Source organism: Panthera tigris, chromosome A3 (genome assembly GCF_018350195.1).
Source record: "Panthera tigris isolate Pti1 chromosome A3, P.tigris_Pti1_mat1.1, whole genome shotgun sequence".
Classification (NCBI taxonomy): domain Eukaryota; kingdom Metazoa; phylum Chordata; class Mammalia; order Carnivora; family Felidae; genus Panthera; species Panthera tigris.
Window position 1 is genome coordinate 582,750 of NC_056662.1, and position 18,135 is coordinate 600,884.

At 66.5% G+C, this 18,135-nt stretch overlaps 3 protein-coding genes across 17 annotated transcripts in view; 1 reads left to right on the forward strand and 2 right to left on the reverse strand.

Annotated features, from left to right (window-relative positions):
• The first annotated feature begins 40 nt into the window (after positions 1–40).
• On the forward strand, positions 41–7,795 carry ARFRP1 (ADP ribosylation factor related protein 1). 4 transcript variants are annotated; one of them, XM_042979912.1, is made up of 9 exons: positions 41–133; positions 691–789; positions 1,007–1,081; positions 1,323–1,405; positions 1,676–1,714; positions 4,656–4,737; positions 4,959–5,029; positions 5,601–5,701; positions 5,772–5,863. In XM_042979912.1, exons 2-8 carry the CDS (start codon positions 697–699, stop codon positions 5,674–5,676), a joined length of 519 nt encoding a protein of 172 aa, XP_042835846.1. In that variant the 5' UTR covers positions 41–133; positions 691–696; the 3' UTR covers positions 5,677–5,701; positions 5,772–5,863. The 4 variants fall into 4 exon arrangements, with proteins under 4 accessions (XP_042835846.1, XP_042835844.1, XP_042835843.1 ...); XM_042979910.1 differs by having other exon boundaries at positions 47–133; positions 696–789; positions 1,007–1,094; positions 5,772–7,795; XM_042979909.1 differs by having other exon boundaries at positions 50–133; positions 1,007–1,094; positions 5,772–7,795.
• Positions 7,746–9,522, reverse strand: TNFRSF6B (TNF receptor superfamily member 6b). The gene is made up of 3 exons (XM_042979908.1): positions 8,903–9,522; positions 8,597–8,800; positions 7,746–8,175 (listed from the first exon to the last, which is right to left on the reverse strand). The coding sequence occupies exons 1-3, from the start codon at positions 9,351–9,353 to the stop codon at positions 7,892–7,894; spliced, it is 939 nt and encodes a 312-aa protein (XP_042835842.1). The 5' UTR covers positions 9,354–9,522; the 3' UTR covers positions 7,746–7,891.
• A 398-nt stretch (positions 9,523–9,920) lies between these two features.
• The window catches only part of RTEL1 (regulator of telomere elongation helicase 1), a 36,885-nt gene continuing 28,670 nt past the window's right edge, over positions 9,921–18,135 (reverse strand). For 6 of the 12 annotated variants that reach the window (XM_042979895.1, XM_042979896.1, XM_042979894.1 and 3 more), the window contains 20 exons: positions 17,730–17,862; positions 17,513–17,626; positions 17,386–17,426; positions 17,145–17,230; positions 16,890–16,967; positions 16,461–16,538; positions 15,881–16,027; positions 15,690–15,805; positions 15,429–15,552; positions 15,191–15,338; positions 14,822–14,979; positions 14,126–14,221; positions 12,634–12,835; positions 12,299–12,439; positions 11,625–11,741; positions 11,207–11,443; positions 10,964–11,125; positions 10,696–10,850; positions 10,507–10,607; positions 9,921–10,396 (listed from right to left, as the gene is read on the reverse strand). In XM_042979895.1, the coding sequence (XP_042835829.1) occupies positions 9,958–10,396; positions 10,507–10,607; positions 10,696–10,850; positions 10,964–11,125; positions 11,207–11,443; positions 11,625–11,741; positions 12,299–12,439; positions 12,634–12,835; positions 14,126–14,221; positions 14,822–14,979; positions 15,191–15,338; positions 15,429–15,552; positions 15,690–15,805; positions 15,881–16,027; positions 16,461–16,538; positions 16,890–16,967; positions 17,145–17,230; positions 17,386–17,426; positions 17,513–17,626; positions 17,730–17,862 (2,873 nt within the window). In that variant the 3' untranslated portion in view covers positions 9,921–9,957. The remainder of the gene's footprint in view (positions 10,397–10,506; positions 10,608–10,695; positions 10,851–10,963; positions 11,126–11,206; positions 11,444–11,624; positions 11,742–12,298; positions 12,440–12,633; positions 12,836–14,125; positions 14,222–14,821; positions 14,980–15,190; positions 15,339–15,428; positions 15,553–15,689; positions 15,806–15,880; positions 16,028–16,460; positions 16,539–16,889; positions 16,968–17,144; positions 17,231–17,385; positions 17,427–17,512; positions 17,627–17,729; positions 17,863–18,135) is intronic. The other 6 variants (XM_042979899.1, XM_042979897.1, XM_042979905.1 and 3 more) reach the window with 5 other exon arrangements.

Below are 18,135 nucleotides of genomic sequence, written 5' to 3' on the forward strand. Positions count from 1 at the left end.
GCCGCCGGGACGGCTCCGCCCTCCCCGAGCCGCCGGCCTGCCTCCCGTCGGGCGCCGCGCGAGGTCAGCGCGGGGTCAGCGCGGGTCTGCGGGGTCAGGCGCGCGGCGGTTCCGCGGCCCGGACGGGCGCGAGGTAGGCCGCGGGGCTGGTTGCCGCCCGCCCGGGCCCGAGGGCGCGGCGGGGACTCACGGTCGGCGTGTCGGCCGGCCCGCGAGCCCGAGACCCGGTGTCGGAGCTGCGCGGCGGAGGTCGGGGGCGTGGGGCCCGGGCGGCCTCCCCCGCTGCGGTCGTTCCGCGCCACCTGCCGGCCGTGCGGCCTCTCGGGGGCCGCCGCCGCCCCGCCATCCCCGCGCGGCCGCCACTTCTGGAGGGCAGGCCCGCACCTGCTGGCTGCCCGGCAGCGCGCCGCCTCCGAGGTGGCCCAGACCGGGGGCGGGGCGTCCTAGGGCTCGGGGGAGCCTGACGTCACCGCCGGGACGCAGACCGGGACCGGACCTGTCTTCTGAGGACCGAGTGCCGGGGAGGGGGAGGGAGGCGGCGGAGAGCAGGCGGGCGGCGTGGGGAGGGGGGAGGGAGGCCGCCACGGGAGGGGGCGCCGGACTTGGCGAGTGCGGCGGCCGTGCACGGAAGGGGAGGGGTCGGGCCCGGCCCCCGCTCGCCCCGTGTGACGCGTCTCTCCGGGTGCCCAGGGCAGGATGTACACGCTGCTGTCGGGCCTGTACAAGTACATGTTCCAGAAGGACGAGTACTGCATCCTGATCCTGGGCCTGGACAATGCCGGCAAGACGGTGTGTGCCCGTCCCTCTGTCACCACCCCCTCCGTGGTCCTTGTGGTGGTCTACCTGGAGCTGCGTGTTTACTGCCCAGAGTCCTCTCCAGCTGCTTTAGAAACAAAAACACTGTTCTGTTCTGCTTTGTTCTCAAGGAAAAGTCCCAAGAAGGGATGTTTGGGAAATAGACCGAAAAGGATCCCAGTCCTTACCTGCTGTCTGTTTCTCTTGTCAGACGTTCTTGGAGCAGTCAAAAACCCGGTTTAACAAGAACTACAAGGGGATGAGCCTATCCAAAATCACTACCACCGTGGGTCTGAACAGTAAGGGGGTCCCTCAGGGCTGTGGGTTTGTGAGGCAGACCCCTGAGGATGCTGTGATGTCCGCAGGCCAGCAGGCAGATGGGCAGGGCCATGTGAAGCTTTTATCCCAGTTCACACTGGGCGGATGGTGGGGGGAGCACCAGAGTGGCTCGTTCCTCTCCTGGAGCTGGCAGGCGGCACGTCAGGGACCCAGGACACGCAGCCTCATCCGTCTTCTTCTCTCCCCAGTCGGCACTGTGGACGTGGGAAAGGCTCGCCTCATGTTCTGGGACTTGGGGGGCCAGGAAGAGCTGCAGTCTCTGTGGGACAAGGTAAGATAAACGCTGTGTAGGGTCCTTGGCCACGCGCTGCCTGTCCTCAGGCCGTTTCTCCCCCAGTGACACCCCTTGGCCGCTTCCTTTCCTCGTAAGGCCTCAGACTCCCCTTTTTTCTTTGTTGTTGGTAGCTTTGTCACCCACTTTGTTCCCCGGGCTTCCCCCCCCCCCCCCCCCCCGCCATCCTATCCCAGCTCCCGAGTCCTTCCCCCAAGAGCAAGGATGTACTTGATTCCCTTTGACCTGGAGATGTTGCTGCTACCACAGGACAAGACGAAAGCTGGCCAGGAAACAGGTGTGGGGGAGGTACGATGACAGCAGGACACTCCGCTTCACCGCTAGGGCTGAGTCCCCCTGCTCGGGCCCTTTCCCTCAGTTGTAGCTTGGGACCTGGTCTCTGTGGTGGCCTCTTCCCCATTAGGGGAGGATGTTTTCACAGGCCTTTAACAGCTGCCTTTTTTCTTGCTGAGGTTTTGGGGTGTTTCCAGGGCCCCGGTGCCGTGCTGCTTTTCCCACACACCCCAGCCCCAAGGTCTGTCTTCAGCTCGCCCTGTGCCAGGCACTGGGGTCCAGCAGCGAGCAGGACAGACCTAGCCTCTCCCTTAGGCGGCCCCCTCCTGGTGGATTGGTACAGTGGATTTGGTGCAGCCAATGCGAGGGGCACAGATGTGCCTGCCCCAGTTCCAGGGGCACGGACACGCTCATCTGCACTCTCGTTAGTCATCTGTGTCTTTAGAACTAGCGTCTAGGTCCTGGTACCCGGTCATCTTTTCCTGGCTTTCCTCTAAAGTGTCTCCTCTGTTCCGGCTTCCCTCCAGGAGGCCAGCTTCCGTCCCGTGGCCGGAAGGTCACCAACAGGTTCTCTGGCTGTTTAAGGTCACTGAAGCAGAGTGAAGCCGGGCCTGGTCTTCTGAACCAAGACCCGTATTCCTGACACTGTGTCGCAGGCCAGGGTCTCAGGAGCAGACGCTGAGACAGATGTTGGGGCATAGGATGCGTGTTGAGGGCCAGCACCTGAGATGGGAGCTGGGCTAATGCGGGTCTGGGGAGGGGAAGGGCCAGCTCAGGTGGCCGGGCCGGCAGGGAGCCCGGCAGGAGAATTCCTTCCTCACAGCCCTCCCACGTCAGGCCAAGCCGACTGGGACTCATACGGCCTCGTGGGTCACCACATGGGCTGCTTGGGGCAGCTGTGACTTGGTAAGGTGGCTCTTGGTGGGTCAAAGTAGGTGCCACAGGAACCCACGGGCTCATCCGCTGGGTGCGCTGCCTGCCCCTGGGCTCCTGGACCACGGCCCACCGCGCACCGCTTAGCACTCATGCCCTGGGGTGGGCGTAGCTCTGCCAGGCGGGAAGAGAGAGAGGAGGCTCTGCGCTGGCAGCGTCCCCCACTCCAGCTACTGCTCCTGCCGACGGTGTGGCTCGTCACAAGAGTCTACGCCCCTGGTCGCTGACCCTACTAGGTTCTTCGTGAGCTTTCCGGCCTCCCTGTGGAGCGGGTGCCCTGCCTCCCGCTGATAGTGTCCATCCTCCCCGCCAGCGTGGGGTCTCTGCTGGCCCCTGAACGCGAGTTGTCCAACATGCCCAGGAGACAACCGGGGTTTGTGACTTAGCGGGTCTCTGGCTGGGCCCTAGGGAACGGGGAGCCTTGGTGGTGACCACACCCCCAACCCTATAGGGCCCAGAGCTGTGAGGATGGGCAGCAGGATCCCGTGTGGGTCACCAGGATGGATGGGAAGTAGAGCTCCTGCCACCCCCGCCGCTTCCTAGACACTTGTCCCGGGGCCTGGTCCCCCACACAGTCTGACACCTTGGCGCCGTGTTGGGGTGGCCATCGTTTCGTCCCTGGGTCCGTCCACGTACCAGCCTCGGGCTGCACCCAAACAAGACTGGCGGACCGCCCGTGCCTGCCACCGGGGCCCTTCCAGCTTCCCTCCCTCCAGGCCACACCCGAAAGCTCTCCGTCGTGCGGCCACGGGTGACGCTGCCATCAGGGTGCCGTGGGGCGGAGGCAGCCCTCCGTGCCCCCAGTCCTACCCCTGCTCAGCCCCCAGTGCCCAGCTCCGTTGCTCCCGGTGCCGCCGGCCATCGCCTTACACCCGTCTGCCAGGCCAGGTCGTACGCCCCGAGGGCTGTGAGGGGATTCCCCGGGCTGGCTGTGAACCCCGTGCGGTACCCCTTCCTGCCACGGAGACCTCTGCCGCGGGGCCCGCCAGCTCCCAGCTCCCAGCAGCAAGACCGGGCCCGCAGCCCTCACACCACCTAGCACGTACGCTACAGAGGTTCCTGCTTCTGTGTGATTTGTGGGCTGCGGGATCCAGACGGCCACGCGTGTCGGGCTTCCTGTAGCGAGCGTGGATGCTGAAGCCTGTCTCGTGCTGGGGCGGGCACTTTCAGCTTGCCCTCGTTACACCCCGAGAATTCCCCGGAGCTGTCAGGCCTGCGCATCTGTGGGGTCGTCGGCTCGTGGACCGCGAACTGGCACTTGGCGTCCTGTTGCGTGTAACGTGCGGGTGTCCCCGGCCTCCGGGCTCTAGTGACAGCTGGGGGCAAAGTGGCAGAGATGCTGCTGTCTGATTGCCAGACGTGGATGCTTCCGGGTTGTATTTTTCGATTAGGCAGAATGTGGGCTTACCAAACGTGTGGCCGCGTCACCCGTGCCCCGCACTCCAAGGGCCCGCCCCCACGCGCCCCGTTTTGTCCATCTGTCGAGATTCCCTTTGCTGCGTGACACTTCCCCAGGCCTGGGCTCTGATGCCGCTGCTGTGTGCGTGCCTGGGCTAACTGCCTCCTGCCCCAGTCCGGCCTGCAGAGCTCAGTGCTGCTGGTCTGGTCCTCGGCGCCGCCCCTCCCTCCCTTTGGTGGTGGCTGTTGCGTGGCTGCCGAGCAGTATGGCCATCGGCTTGCTGTCCACACTGGCACGTGATCTGGCTAGCATCCTTCCTCCACTTCCAGGGCTGCATGGGGACACCCTATCCTTCCCCCACCCCCTCCCCACCAGCCACCATCAGACCGACGATTGTGGGCGGCTTTCAGGAGCAGATGGTGAAGTGGGGTTTGGGGGCACGGTACCTGGGAAATGACAGTGTTGCCCGAGGTCAGCAAGCTGTTCCCAAAGGCCTCCAGGGCCGCCTTGCTCTGCCCTACCTTCTGCCCCCCAAAGGCACCTCAGAAGGGCCTTCCAGTTGGCGGCTGGCCCTGGGGTGGCCAAGTGCCTGTGGCCCAGCACCCCCTTTCTGCCCCTCCCCAGTACTACGCGGAGTGCCACGGTGTCATCTATGTCATCGACTCCACAGATGAGGAGAGGCTGTCCGAGTCCAAGCGAGCGTTCGGTGGGTACAGCCCGGCTTGGGGCTGGGGAAATGGTCAGGTCCAGTCTGCCCACCCCAGGTGCCTGGAGCTGGCCCTGGTGGGAGATGGGGCCCACACCAGGTCAGGTAGGGCTGTGGCCAAGAGAGAGCTCACGTGTGTGGAGGGGTGGGTGTGGGTGGGCCCCGGCAGCCACAGGCAGATAGATAAAGGGTGCTCACCGCCCCCTTTCTGCCCACCCCAGAGAAGATGGTCACGAGTGAGGCACTGGACGGTGTCCCCATCCTGGTGCTGGCCAACAAGCAGGACGTTGAGGTGAGCTCACTACAGCATGCCCACAGGGCAGTCCCCAGCAGAAGCACGTCCCACTGACAGCTGGGACAGGGTGCCTGTCCTGGACCTCCCAGGCCAGGTGTGCTCTAGGTGCACCTGGGCCTCTCGAGGTGCGGGGCACCTTCTCTGCACAGGCAGGTGGGCGGGCAGTATTCCTCTGCCACTGGCGTGGCTGGACATGAAACGCAGAGGCGTCCCAGGGTGAGAGTCAGCTCTGATCTTGGCCTGTCTGCTGCCCTTGGGATCGCCTCAGCCGGCCAGGGGATGCTCAGTGGCAGTCTGTGTGGAGAGGGCTTTGCAGGGCAGTGTCCTGATTCTGCAGCAGAGGCGCTCTAGGGTCAGGGTGCGTCGGAGATGGCTTCCCTCCGCCTGCGGTCCCTTTCCTGCAGCCCTTCCGTGCCACCTGCTCCTCCTGAGACTGCTCGCTGCAGGGCCTCTCCTGGGCAGAGAAGCCCTGAGCCCAGCCCCTCCCCACCAAGACCACGTCCTGCCCCAGGAGCAGGACATCTGCAGCGCCTGCGACCTGGCCCCTCACAGCCTCGCCTTCCCCCAGACTTGCCTCTCGATCCCCGACATCAAGACTGCGTTCAGTGATTGCACCTCCAAGATTGGCAGGCGCGACTGCCTGACCCAGGCCTGCTCGGCCCTCACTGGGTGAGTGGGGCTCTCCCTGCCGTGGGCTGGAGGCCGGGCTGGCCCCACCTCATGCTTACTGTCTCCACAGCAAAGGGGTGCGCGAGGGCATCGAGTGGATGGTGAAGTGCGTCGTGCGGAACGTGCACCGGCCGCCGCGGCAGAGGGACATCACGTAGGCATGGCTGGTGCCTGCTGGTGCCCACGGCTCACCCCTGAGTGCCCGAGGAGCGCTCCTGCCAGCTCTGAGCCACCAGGCCTGGGGGTCGGGTTTGCTTTGCTCTTGGTTTTTTTCAGTTGCTTTGTTTTCTCTTTAAGACAAGCGTTTCCCTGTGTCCGTAAAAGTGTGGGCATGCAGAGGCTTCTGCTGAGGGGAATCGGGGCAGCAGGGCCAGGCTGGGTGCCACCAGGGGACCCCCACAAGACCCCTGCCAAGCCTGCTGGTGTTGGCGGGCCGCCTGGCCCTTTGGAGCCGCCACCCCAGCAGTGTGGCCTGCCTGGCCCAGGGGGCGGAGGGGCACCTGTCTGGAAACGAGATGCTCCAGAGCTGCTCTGTGCCGTTCACCCATGGAGGAAGCTGGTGGGGCAAGTGTGTCTGTCCTCAGTCTCCGTCCCCTCTGGGCCTGGAGATGGGTTGGTGGCTGGTGTCGTCTTGAGGGAGGAGGGAGACCTGGTCCACTTTGCTGGAGGCCAGCGGGGCCCTGGGTTCTGATGCCTCAGAACAGGGTGGGGGAGATCTGCCTGGGAGGCCCCGTGTCCTCTTCCGCTGGTCTCCAGTCCAGTCAGGGAGGGAGTGGGTGTTCCCTCTAAGCGTGTCTGCCGCTGGCGCAGGACAGCCAGTCGCCGTTGTGGGGGGCACACCAGCATGGGTGTTCCGAAGGCCAGCTAGGTTCCTGTGGAGCCCAGTCCAGTTGTGGGATGGGCCTTGATTCCCAGTTGGAGGTGAGGGGTGGGGTCCCCGTCAGCTCTGGGGACGGGCTAAAAACCCATTTCCGGGTCTGTGCCTGGAAACTATCCCTCCGGGTGAGGCTGGTCCTTGGGACCCTTACCACGTGGCCCCTGTGGGAGCTGGCAAGACCCAGTGGGCCTAGCCCTGGGCAGGAGGCTGATTGGCCAGCACTGGGTGGAGTATGCCAGAAAATGGCAGTCTGAGTCGCTGCTGTCTGTTGTCCCTCCAGAACCCCAGGACTGGGTGGTGGGTTCCCAACTGTCTGGGCACAGTGACCACAGCACGAAGGGCTCCCAGGCTGGACCCAGGGCCTGTTCCTGCTTCCGTGGGAGTGCCAGAGCCAGAACCCTGACCCTGCTAGACTACCCTCCCTCCGAGGTGGCAGCCTTGGAGGGCCTACTGAGAAAGGCTGAGTCAGGGCTGGGGGTGGGAATGCAGGTGAGGTGACTCATGGGGGAGTCATAGGCTGTGGGGTCCCCCCCCCCCCCCCCCCCCCCCCCCCGCTTGGGACCTATCATGGGGATCAGGCGCCAGGCTCCAGGGCTCACGGGAAGGGCTGGGAGTCGGCCAGGTTGTTCTGGAGCACTCCAGCCCTCATCTGAGCCTTCCTGTGGGGAAAAGCCGTGTTTCCCAGAAAGCACATGGGATGCACCCGGCCTAGGGGAGGTCCTTGGCTGGTCCCCTGTGGGGAAATTCCCTGCCTGCAGGGACTGGGTGGAGCTCAAGTGGAGGGGCAGGGTGAGGGGGAAGGGTCTCTTGGCAGCCCAGGTTAGTGTTGGCCAATCCAAGCTGGGTCCTATTCCACAGCAAGAGCCCCTAGACTGGGTAGGACCCTCACGACACTCCCCCCCCCCCCCCCCCAGCTGTCCTACGCACAAAGCATGACTTGGGGTCATGGGACGAGCCTCAGGGATCTCCACTGTGCCCACAGCCAGAAGGGATGCACCTGCCACCCGCTGGCCCTCTCTGACAGTCCTTCCCACCGAGGGTCTATCCCACCTGGGGTGACCAGCAGCCAGAGGAAGCATGGGATGCTAGAAAGCCCATGCAGGTGTTTGTTTCCCCACCAGACGTGCCCGCCAGCACCCAGTAGACATGGCACAAAGTTTCATACGATTCGGTTTATAACGGCTTTATAAAAAATAAACTTTGTTACTGTAATGGGACCCCGGTCGGTTGAGCTTACTTTAGTAAGTCACTTTTAGTGTGATGCCCATGTGGGAGCCCCAGCTTGGGAACAGAATAAATAGGGGGCGGGGTGCTCAGCGTGCCCAGAAGCGTGTGCGGACACTGCGCTCCAGCCCAGGCAGCCGGGCTTCGCGCAGGGCCCGCAGCAGCCGCACAGCCAGCGCCCCAGCCTGTGCCTCACGGAGCTCCAGGAGCTGCTGCCTCAGCTTCGGCTGCAGGCCGTTGCGACCCTCCCTGGGTGGCACTGGGCCTTGTGCTTCTGGGCCCCTGAGCGCCTGCCACAGCCGCAGGAGCTTCTTGAAGGACCAGTCCTGGAAAGCCACGAAGTCAATGACAGCGCGCTCACACTCCTCGGCTCCTGCAGCGGGGGGGTGGGGGGGGGGTGGGGGGGGGTGGTCAGGACCCAGTGGTAGAGGCCTCCGTGTGCTCTGGGTGTGGAGGGGAGGGACACCCGACAAGGGAGAAATCCCTGCCCGCTAACAGGTCCAGTGCAGAGGCGGAAGAAAAGGTCAGAGAGCGTGCAGGGGTGGGAAGGGAGATGCGGTTTAAACTCCCTGGGAGTCCGTTTCCCAAGGGGGGTTGGGGGGGGGGGGTGGCTGGCGTGGCCTGCGGAGGCACTGGTGCCACGCCACCACCGCAGGGGACTCCCCAGGTAAGTTTCTGGAGGACCCTCCCAGAGGCTGGATAAACGCTGCATACCTCAGGGCTGGACTCTGGCCTGGGGACAACAGGGACACAGGCTGACCTCCTCTGACTCACGCGCCCCCTCCCCTGCTCACCTGGCCCCCCTGGCTCCGGGGTGCCGAGTGGGAAGCCGGCGCAGCTAGTGCACAGGGCGTCGTGGGAGGCCGAGCCGGGCACGTTGAGGACGAGGCCCAGGGCCGTGCAGTTGCGGTGGGGCTGGCACTGTTCCGAGCTCGAGCTGCTGGCCGAGAAGGTGCCCGGGGGACACGGCTGGCATTGCGTGTTCTGGCTGGGGGTGCCTGGGGACGAGATGGGGAGGAAGGGGTCAGGGGGAGCCAGGGGGTGCGGTCCTCACCGGTGGCTGAAGTCCCAGGCCGCCGCCCGCCAGCCCGGCCGCGCACCGGGGACAGTCACGCCCGCGCCGGGCGGGCAGGGCGCGTGCTCCAGGCAGAAGCCCGCGTGGGCGAAGAAGCCGGGGCGGCAGCGGCAGGCGCGGTTGTGGGTGGCGTCGCAGGGCCGCGCCTCCTCCTCGCGTTCCCCGCAGATGACGTTGCAGTAGCGGCAGCGCTCCAGGTAGTTCCAGAACTGCGTGTAGTGGCGCGGAGGGCACGCGCCGCACGTCGTGGGGGCGTCCCGCCGGCACGGCCGCTGCACGAAGGTGCCCGGGGGGCACTGGCCGCACACCAGCCACTCCCGGGTCTCCGCGTCCCGCCACGGGTAGGTGAGCGCGCCCGCCGTCGCCGTCGCCGCCGCCGCCGCCGCCGCCCCGTGTGCCGCCAGAGCCAACAGTAGGGTGGGCAGCGCCCAAGGCCGGGTCAAGGGCGGCGGTCCCCGCCTCTCCAGTGCCCACATGATAGTCACCGGAGCGGCGGCTCGGCCTCCGGGAGGCCCACGAGCGAGGACACGGGGACGACGCGTCCTACCCTACCTGTCGCCACCCCACAAGCTCGCCCGTCGGAGGCCAGCGCCGGCCTATATGGCCCGGCCTCGCCACGCCCTCGGGGGGAGGGCTCACGACCTCCACGGGGCCGCGCTGCGACCCGACTTTCGGCGACGTCACCGCCCCAAGGCCCCTCCCTCCCCAGGGAGCCCCCTCACCCCGCCCCCCGCCCGGCGCCAGCCTCCTCCGGGCCTTAGTCCAGGGGGCGGTCCTGCGAGGGCCTCCCCAGCACCAGGGGCAGCTCTCTACCCGGGAGCAGGGCTGGCAGCCGGGGTGCAGGCTGGGGATGCCTGGCTCCTCTCTTCTCTGGCCTCAGCCATCCGCGGGTCCACCTGTGAGGACGGAGGCTGAGCCCAGTTGGGACAAAGCGCTCAGCGTGCCCTTTCCCGGACAGGGTGGGACGACCCTACTCAGATGCCCACGTCTTCCTTCCCAGCACCCTCAAACCCCACTGCCAAGTCCAGACCCTACAAACAGCGTCTGGATACGGTATCCACAACTTTATTAGAGACCCTGTCACCTGATTAAAAGCAGGTCCACTGCGCGCGCGCGCACACACAGGTCCCGGAGAGGAGGGGGCAGAGCGTTTCCCCCACCTTCCAGTCCTGGGCTCAGGCCGCAGCAGCCAAGCGCCTGAAGCTCCACCCACAAGCAAGCAGCCAAGGAAAGTTCTGAAGAGGTACCTTTTAGCAGACCCTCCCCAGACCCTAAGGGTACTTCGGGGCTTCTCATAGGCAGGCGTCGATCCTGCTGCCATTTCAGGGGCATCCCCACGGGCACTGGCCTGGCCCGTGGCCCGCACCCCGTGAAGGGACAAGCGTCCCAGCTGCGTCTGGGACAGAGGCGGCGTCCGCCTGCCCGAGGGTCTCCAGCCTCACTGGGGCTCTGGCCAGAAGACCTGCGTGATGCTCTGCTTCCTGGCAGGGGCGTGGCAGGCCGGGCAAGTCCTAGAGGCCTGCGGAGATAGGGCAGTGCTGCACAGGCGCCGCCCCCCGCACCCCCCAGCTCCCGGCCCCCCAGGTGGCGGACGCGCAGCGGGCGGGTCCGCAGGGTCCTGCCGCCAACCTGGAGGAGCCGTCGCCAGCAGGCCCGGCAGCGGTGGAAGTTGCAGGAAGGGCACTGGAAAGGGACCGTGTCCTCCGCCCCGCAGCCGGGGCACGCCGAGCCTGCTCCAAGGGGGCCGCTGTGAGCGCCGCTGGCAGCTGCGCCGCCCCCACTGCCCACACTCCCTGCGGCCCCTCCCAGGAGACCTACCGGACTCGGACGGCGCGTGCCTGTGGGGGGCGCTGGGGGGCTGGCTGGGAGCCCCCGCATCCCCGGCCTGCCTCGGTCTAAGGAAGGCCAAGATCTTGCTCTGGGTCCTCCCCGGTGTGTCCTGTCCTGGGGGGCCTGGAGACACAGGCGCGAGTCTGAAAGGGTGGTTCGGGCTGATCTGCGGCCCACCTTGCTGGGCTGCGTGGGGCTCCGGGGGCACCAGGTGGTCTCCCCCCTGCTCCACGCCCTCCCCCCCCGCCGCCGCTACCTGGCCTGGAATCACCGTGGGCGAGGTCGGGAGGCACAGTGGGAGTCCCGTCCTGGGGACCCGGCGGCTCAGGGCCGGCGCTCGGGGCAGCCGGGCCCATCAGGTCGGCGCACACCTGCCGGAAGCGCTGCTGGTGGCGAGGTCTCAGGAACGCGCCAAACCCTGTGGGGAGAGCGGTCAGGCCCCGCCCGCAGCGGCCCGGCCCGGTACACCCCCAGCCCCGCCCCTTCCGCGGCCACTTGCTCTCCAGCAGGCGCAAGTCCTCGGGCCTTGAGGTAGTGAGTGCGGCCGCCACGGCCACCACCTTCTCGAAGTCACCGTCCCGTCTGTAGGCGGTGAGCGCTGCGAGGAGCTGGCTGCAGCCTACGGACCCAAGGGCCTTTCGGACATCGGCCAAGTAGGCGCTCCCCACAGGCGGGACTTGCTTCTCCGCCCTGGGGGCTCCAGATCCCCCGTCTTTTGGACAGCTGCTGGGGTCTCCTGGTGGGGAGGTGGATAGGATCATGGCGGGGATCTGGGGCCCGAGGGAGCTCCCCTGGCACCCTTCACACCAGCCTGCTCCCTCGCTCTGGGGTTGCAGAGCCAGAACGGCACCCACGCCCCCCAGGGAGGACACCAGGGCTCTTGTGCTCTGCTTCGAAGCCTCTCTGGGGACTGGTACCTGCCGGGGCCGGTCCGGAGACCAGGTGAGGCCTGCCTTGATTCAGGTGCTGTCCAGGGTCCAGCTGCCCGGCTGCACCCTGGGACAGGGTCAGCTTTGGGTCACACTCCCTCCTTCCTGAAGAAACAGGGACACACAACGAACCACCCAGCTGGTTCCCAAGGGTCTGGAGTGCTCCCTGGGGAGGAGGCAGGTCTGTCCAAGGGGAGACTGACACCTGCCACCCTCCTCTGACCACAGCACGACCCAGGCTTGAGCCCCCACCACAGCCAACTGCTGCCAGGGGACCAGCAGAGACACCCCAGTGGGCACCAAGCCCAGAAAGGAGAGGGGTGACTCTTTTGCCAGAAAGTCCCCTCCTTGGGGCCGAGGGGTCTTCCTAAGCCAGCTCCCCACCCCCCTCCCTGATACCTATCCTTGGGGAAGTCCCTGCTCGGGGGTGAACTGTTTGCAACTGGGGACACAGGCTCCCAGGCTCTGAGGTGCAGGGCCCACTCCTGGCAGACACAGGTGGGGACAGGGTCCCAGCCTGGGCCATGCATGCTCTGGGGGACACACACCTCACCCTCAGCAGGCCTCCATGGGTGAACAGTCCCACCCACGAGCAGGGAGGCTGGGCCAAGCTAGCATTGCCCACCACCCCGCCCCCCGGACCCGGGGTGCCGCCCGCTCACCCCTGGGGGCCTGGGCTGACGGAGCGCCCCGCCTCTGAGGAAGGCTGTGCTCAGGCCGGTAGCCGCAGCCATGGCCTGTCCACTGCAGGCAGACCTCCTCAAACTGCTGCTTGTGGTGTGGCCGCACGAACTGGTAGAAGCCTGTTGGAACGGTTCCACCATGCGGCCCCCGCGTGCTGAGCTGGGTGGAGGGCTCTGGGGTCAGGGGCCGTGCACCGGAACCTTTTCTAGGGAGCAGGGACAACCACGGACCCTGGTGCCCGCCCACAAGCCCCCCTCCCCGCCACGGCTGCCGCACTGCCCCCGGGTCGGGGGGCCACCGCGGGCCAGGGCACCTTGGAGCAGGCCGTGCTTCTTGGGATCCTCAGCAAAGAGTGGGCCGAGGCAGGCCACCAGAGCCTCAAAGTCGTCAGAGCCCTTGTAGTCCTGCAGGGCCCTGGTGAACGTGTCGAAGCTGGCCTGGCTCAGCGCCTGCTTCACGGCCACCATGAACAGCTTGGCCCTGCCCGCCTGTGTACTGGCCACCGGCCCCTCCTGCTGGACACAGGGCCAGGGGCCCCATCAGTCAGGACCCACCCTCCCCTGTCCCAGGGACGCTGGGCTGCTGCTGTGGAGCACAGGCACTGGGAGGGACACCCCAGCTCCAGGGCACGGCTGGCCTGGCCCCAGGAGGGAATCCACAAAGACAGCCATGCCCCTTGGAGAGCAGCAGAGGCCGAGTGTAGTTTTGCTTCCCCTGGGTCGGGGGCTCCTACTCCTCAGCCAAGTTCCCTGCGCCCACGCAGCAGCGGACAGCCCCAGCCCGAAGGACGGTCAGCCCACAGCAGAGGGCACTTCTGACCAGATGGGGGACCTAAGACATCACTGTGCCTCACTCGTGCTGCACAGCTCAGGCCCGGACGCTGCCGGGGCTCTCAGCAAGAGAACACGGAAACCAGACAGGAGGGGTCCAGGCCCCCCAGTCTCCGCCCACTCCACCCACTTCCTGACAGCATTAGTTCCCAGACGCCCAGGGAGATGGACAAAGGCAGGTGGTGCATGGGGCTTTCCAGGGCTTTCCTGGTTCAGAGGGACTCAACTGCCCTTAAATCCTTCATCTGAGGCTGGGAAGGCAGACCGTCCCCACACTCGGGCACGTCAGCACCCACACTTGAGCCAAGGGCTCAGCTAAGGGGGAGCTGACCTGGCTGCCAGCCCCACACCAAACCCGCCCAAAGGGCGAGGGCCCGACGTCCGTCCAGCTGGACCTGTCATACCACCCACAAAGTGGTCTCCAGGAAAGACAAAAGGAAACGAAAGGCCCAAAGCTGACCACAAGTTTGCAGGACTCCCAAGTGTGGAGGAGCCACCCCCGGTGGGAGGGACCCCGTGGGCCCCGGGCAGGGCCGCACTGGCAGGGCCGCAGGACCCCATGCCGTTGCTGGGAGCTCTGCGGGGTCTGAAAGGTTGTCAAGGTAAGAAGTTAAAATGCAAAAGAGACCTGGAGCCCATGCAGGCCAGGCCCTGCAAAGATGCTGGGAGGCGGGAGGGAGGCGGGAGGCGGGAGGGGGCCCAAGCCCAAGAGGAGGGCGGGAGGAGGCCCTCGGAGCTGTCAGAATAGGCTCACCCAGTGAAGGTGAGGAGGCTTAAAAGACCCTCCTTTAAACATTCCAGCTGAACAAAGGTTGGGGGTGGGGGGCAGGCCTTGGAGAGCCAAGGGCATGGGGCCAGGCTGCACCCCTGGGAAGGCAGGAGGGAGGCCAGGCCCAGCCACACCTCACACTCCCTGGTCGGCACCGTGCAGCCTGGGGCTCCCACCCGACCCCGTACGTGGGACGCTTCACGTACCCGGCTGCCCACCAGCCTGATCTTCCTTCTGCCTCCTTTCTGCTGCTGTGCAGGCCTCTTCTCACGTGGGAGGGACAGGGTGGAGACATGCGCTGCCTGGGGGGGACACGCTGTGGTCCTGGCCACGCCCTCAGAGCCCCCAGGCCCCTTGTGACACTGAAAGGGCCCACAGTGGGAGAGAAGAGGCCTCTCCTCGGTCCGCCCCACCAGCCTCCCCCGTGGCCCGGACGGGAAGGGTACGGAAGGGATGGGGGGAGGGGCCGCCTGCTGTCGCAGCCGGGCTCACCCCCGGTCCCAGGGAGCAGGACTGGGAGGGGAAGGGACTCTGCGGCAAGCAGGGCACGGGGGGGGGCTCCAGGTCCGGCCAGAGCTAAGGGCTCCAGCACAAAGGCTCCAGGTGAGGAGCTGTGTCCCCCCTGCCCATCCCCACCCCCAGCTCAGGCTCCCAGAAAGGGCTGACCTCTGGGGCAGCAGGAGCTGGACTCTGACTGCTCGTGCCAACCCCCAGAGAACCAGCAGGGGCGTGTAGGGCAGCACCAGCTGAGGACCGGGGGCGGGGGCGGGGGGGCGTGCCAGGGATGTGCCGAAACTCAACCACCCGCCTGACCAGGGGGTTTACAGGAAGGAGAGTAGATGTGCCCCAGGCTTGGGAGTGGGGGGTGGGGGGCACGGGTCTGTCTCTGGGGCCTCCCGCACCTCCTCCTCCCCAGGGGAGGCCTTGTCCCCAGGCCCCCCAGCCAGATGCTCGCTGTGTTCCAGGGCTGCCAGCAGCCCCACAGGCCTCTGCTGAGCGAGGGCCAGCTCCCGCCCGTACTCCACACACAGGCTGCTCTCGGCGTCCCTGGTCGGCGACCCTGTGGGAGCACAGATATCAGCAGCAAAGCCCGTGGGAGGAAGGGGGTGACCGGGGGGGGGGGGGGGGACAAGTCAGGTCTGTCCCAGCAACACTCAGGCTCAGACAGGCACTCTGGTCACTGGACCAAGCACACCGGTAGCCAGCGGGAAGCACCCCAGGCCCCCGGCCCGCAGCGCCCCTGCCTAGCCGTGTCGCTCAGGCAAACGCACCCACGGGTCTCCGCCTCAGGCTGGGGACGTGCACGTCCAGACTCTTGGCTTTCCTGGTGGAGAGGGGGCCGGGCGACACGGCCACCATGACAGCACCTTCTCCCTCACCCAGACTTGGGGCAGCGAGTAGCGGGGCCGGCACGGGCATCTGGACAGTCACAGAGAGGTTGGGGTCGCGCACAGACCCTTCCCCTGGGTAGGGCGTGAGGACGCAGCCAGCTGGGCATTAGGAACTCACAGTTTTCTGGGCGACACGGAAGAACTGGGCCACGTCCCGGATGACGTGGCCGAAGCTGTCATACACCTTGACGTGGGGGCGCACCCAGGAGGGCAGCTGGGCTCTGGCATCCGCGTGAGTGAACCTGGCAGGGCGTCGGCTGTCAGACGGGGAGCCCCGCCCACCCCATGGCCCACGGCCCACAGCCCAGGCTCACGCTCGCTGAGGGAAGGACCAGAGCCTAGCTGGCCACCCTCGAGGCTGCGTGGAGAAGAGCCGCACCTGTGGTCACAGAGGAAGATGGCCCCGTAGTCGTGGCGATGCCGGATCACCCGCCCGATGGCCTGGTTCACAGCCCTGGACGCCTGCTGCCGGTACCACTCGTGCCCGGAGAGGAGCTGTTGGGGGGGGGGCTCAGTCATGGGGGCTCTAGACCCTCCTCCCCACTCCCACCCAGGTCTGTGGCCTCTCACCTGACCTCCAGGCCCGCTGCGGCCCTTCAACTCGTCCAGGAACTGCATCTTGAGGACCACCCGGGGGTCCATGCGTGGGGGGTACGGCAGGCCCGTGACGATCACACCGCGGCCGTTCGTGTCCGCAAAGTCTAGCCCCTCGCTGGCCTGGGGGCGTGAGTACTCTTTTCCCCGGTCTGCCTTCCCCAAGGGTCTGCCCACGCCCAGGTCCTCACAGCCACGCACGTACGGGTGGGGAGAAGCCTCCCACCCTGAGCCCGGCCCTACCTGGGGTTCACGGCTCCCGGGGCCTCACACTCCCGGGAGCTCCTCCACCCTCCCCACCCGCAGCCGGTGAGGGGCGCTCACTCTCAGTGCCTAGACCCGATGCCCACCGAAGGGCTGTCCAGCCTGGGATGCCAGGGCTGCACCCTCCTCACTCCTGCTTGCTGGACACGGGGCACCAGGGAGGCGGTCGGACCGGCCCATCCCACCGTGTCACAGCCCCCCAGGTCACGAGCCGTGAGCCGCCTCCGACACAAGCACCAGCCGGGGGAAGACAGGCCGGCAGGTGTGGGGCACAGACCCTCAACAGCCTCACCTTCCCCCGGCACACAGCCAGGAAAGTAGCCCCGTTGGACCCGGGGGAGGCGACTCGAGTGTAATAAGCATCCACCACCTGGGAGGAGACACCGGTCAGCTCCTTCCATCCACGGAAGCGAGACCCCAGGTCTCATCCTCTGAGATGAAGGGCTGTCCCAGCTGGGAGGTGGGCGAGCAGAGTTCTAGAAGCTTCCTCATGGCACAGGTTCCCAGGCTGACCCAGAACCTGTTCAATGTTTCCCAGAAAGCATGGGGACCCCAGGGCTGGGGGTAAGGGGGCAGGGGAGGCTTGCTTCGATGACGGCCCCTCAGACTCGAGGGTCTGGGGCCATCATCCCCATGCCCAAACTTCTTAAGAGGTGACCCGTCAGGGCCAGTGGCCAGCCTGGGGCAGCCATGATGGGCAGTGGAGCCCGAGAGCTCAGACCTCTGAGAAGCCACCTTTGCTCCTCGGCTCCACAAATAGAGGCTTCAGGGCCTCCAGCTTCCTGGCAAAGTCACGGGCCTGTGAGGAGAGACAGGGAAAGGGGGTGCCCATCACACCCGTCACATCTGGCAGGCGGAGGGCCACATTGCAGTCACCTCTGCCTTCTCACACAAATGTTCTTGCTCCGGCCCTGCCAGAGCCTTGGCTGTCTGGGGCTCCCCTCCCACCCCCAGGACACACAGAGGAGGGACGTACCCGCCAGAACTCCAGGCTTTTCTCCATGACGGGGTAGGAAGGGAAAAAGACCAGGAGCCCGTGCGGGACCACGCGGGCGATGTTGCCTACAAGTGCCACCGTGGCTACGTCAGCGGGAGTAGGTGCTCAGAGAGGCTGCCAACGATACCCCCTGGGGACAGCAGGCAGGGCAGGGACCCCAGACACCAGGGAGTGGGGTGGGACCTCAGGATGGAGGCCAAAGCTTCCCACGGGCACTCACCTAGCGCCTTGCCGAGGGAGGACAGGCATGCATCAGAAAACCTGCACAAAGCCAAAGGCCCACCATCGCGAGGGTTCCAGCAGGTGGCATACTGCCTGCCCACCTCCTTATCCACCAGGCCCCCTACCGTTTGTCAAAGGCAGAGCTCAGCTGGGCTCCATCGGGGCCTTTGGGGACGATCCCCACCCAGATCTGGTGCTTGTCGATGACGTGTGGGTTCTCCAGGCAGACTGGGAAAGGGCTGGGGCAGCAGGGTGGCCCCCGTGAGGTCCTGAACCCCAGCACCTGGCGGCCCGCGGCTGGCCCTGGGACCCCCGCCCCCACAGGGCACAGGGCAGCCTTACATCTGCAGCTCCAGGGCGAAGGAGGACACGGGGGCCAGTGTGCCGCTGGTGAGGATGAGGGTGCGGACGCCCTGGCGGACCAGCTCGCGCATGCTGTGGCCGGGGCTGAAGCACCAGTAGCTCAGCACCTTCCCTGCGAGGGGGAGTGTGAGGCTGGGCGGGACACAGGAGGCCTGCCACAGGCGGCCGCTGGGCCCCGCAGCCCACACGCACATGTCTGAACACGCGGACCTGCCTGAGCCCTGAGCTGAGGGTCTGGGCCAGGGCCCCTCTTTCCTCCTTCAGGCGTCCTGGGAGCATGGGCGGACCCAGAGCAGGCCCGCAAGGGGAACATACTGGGGGTCACCTCCAGAAAGGCCAGCCAACCCAACCTAGACTTGCAGACACGGACGTGTGGCTCAGGGCA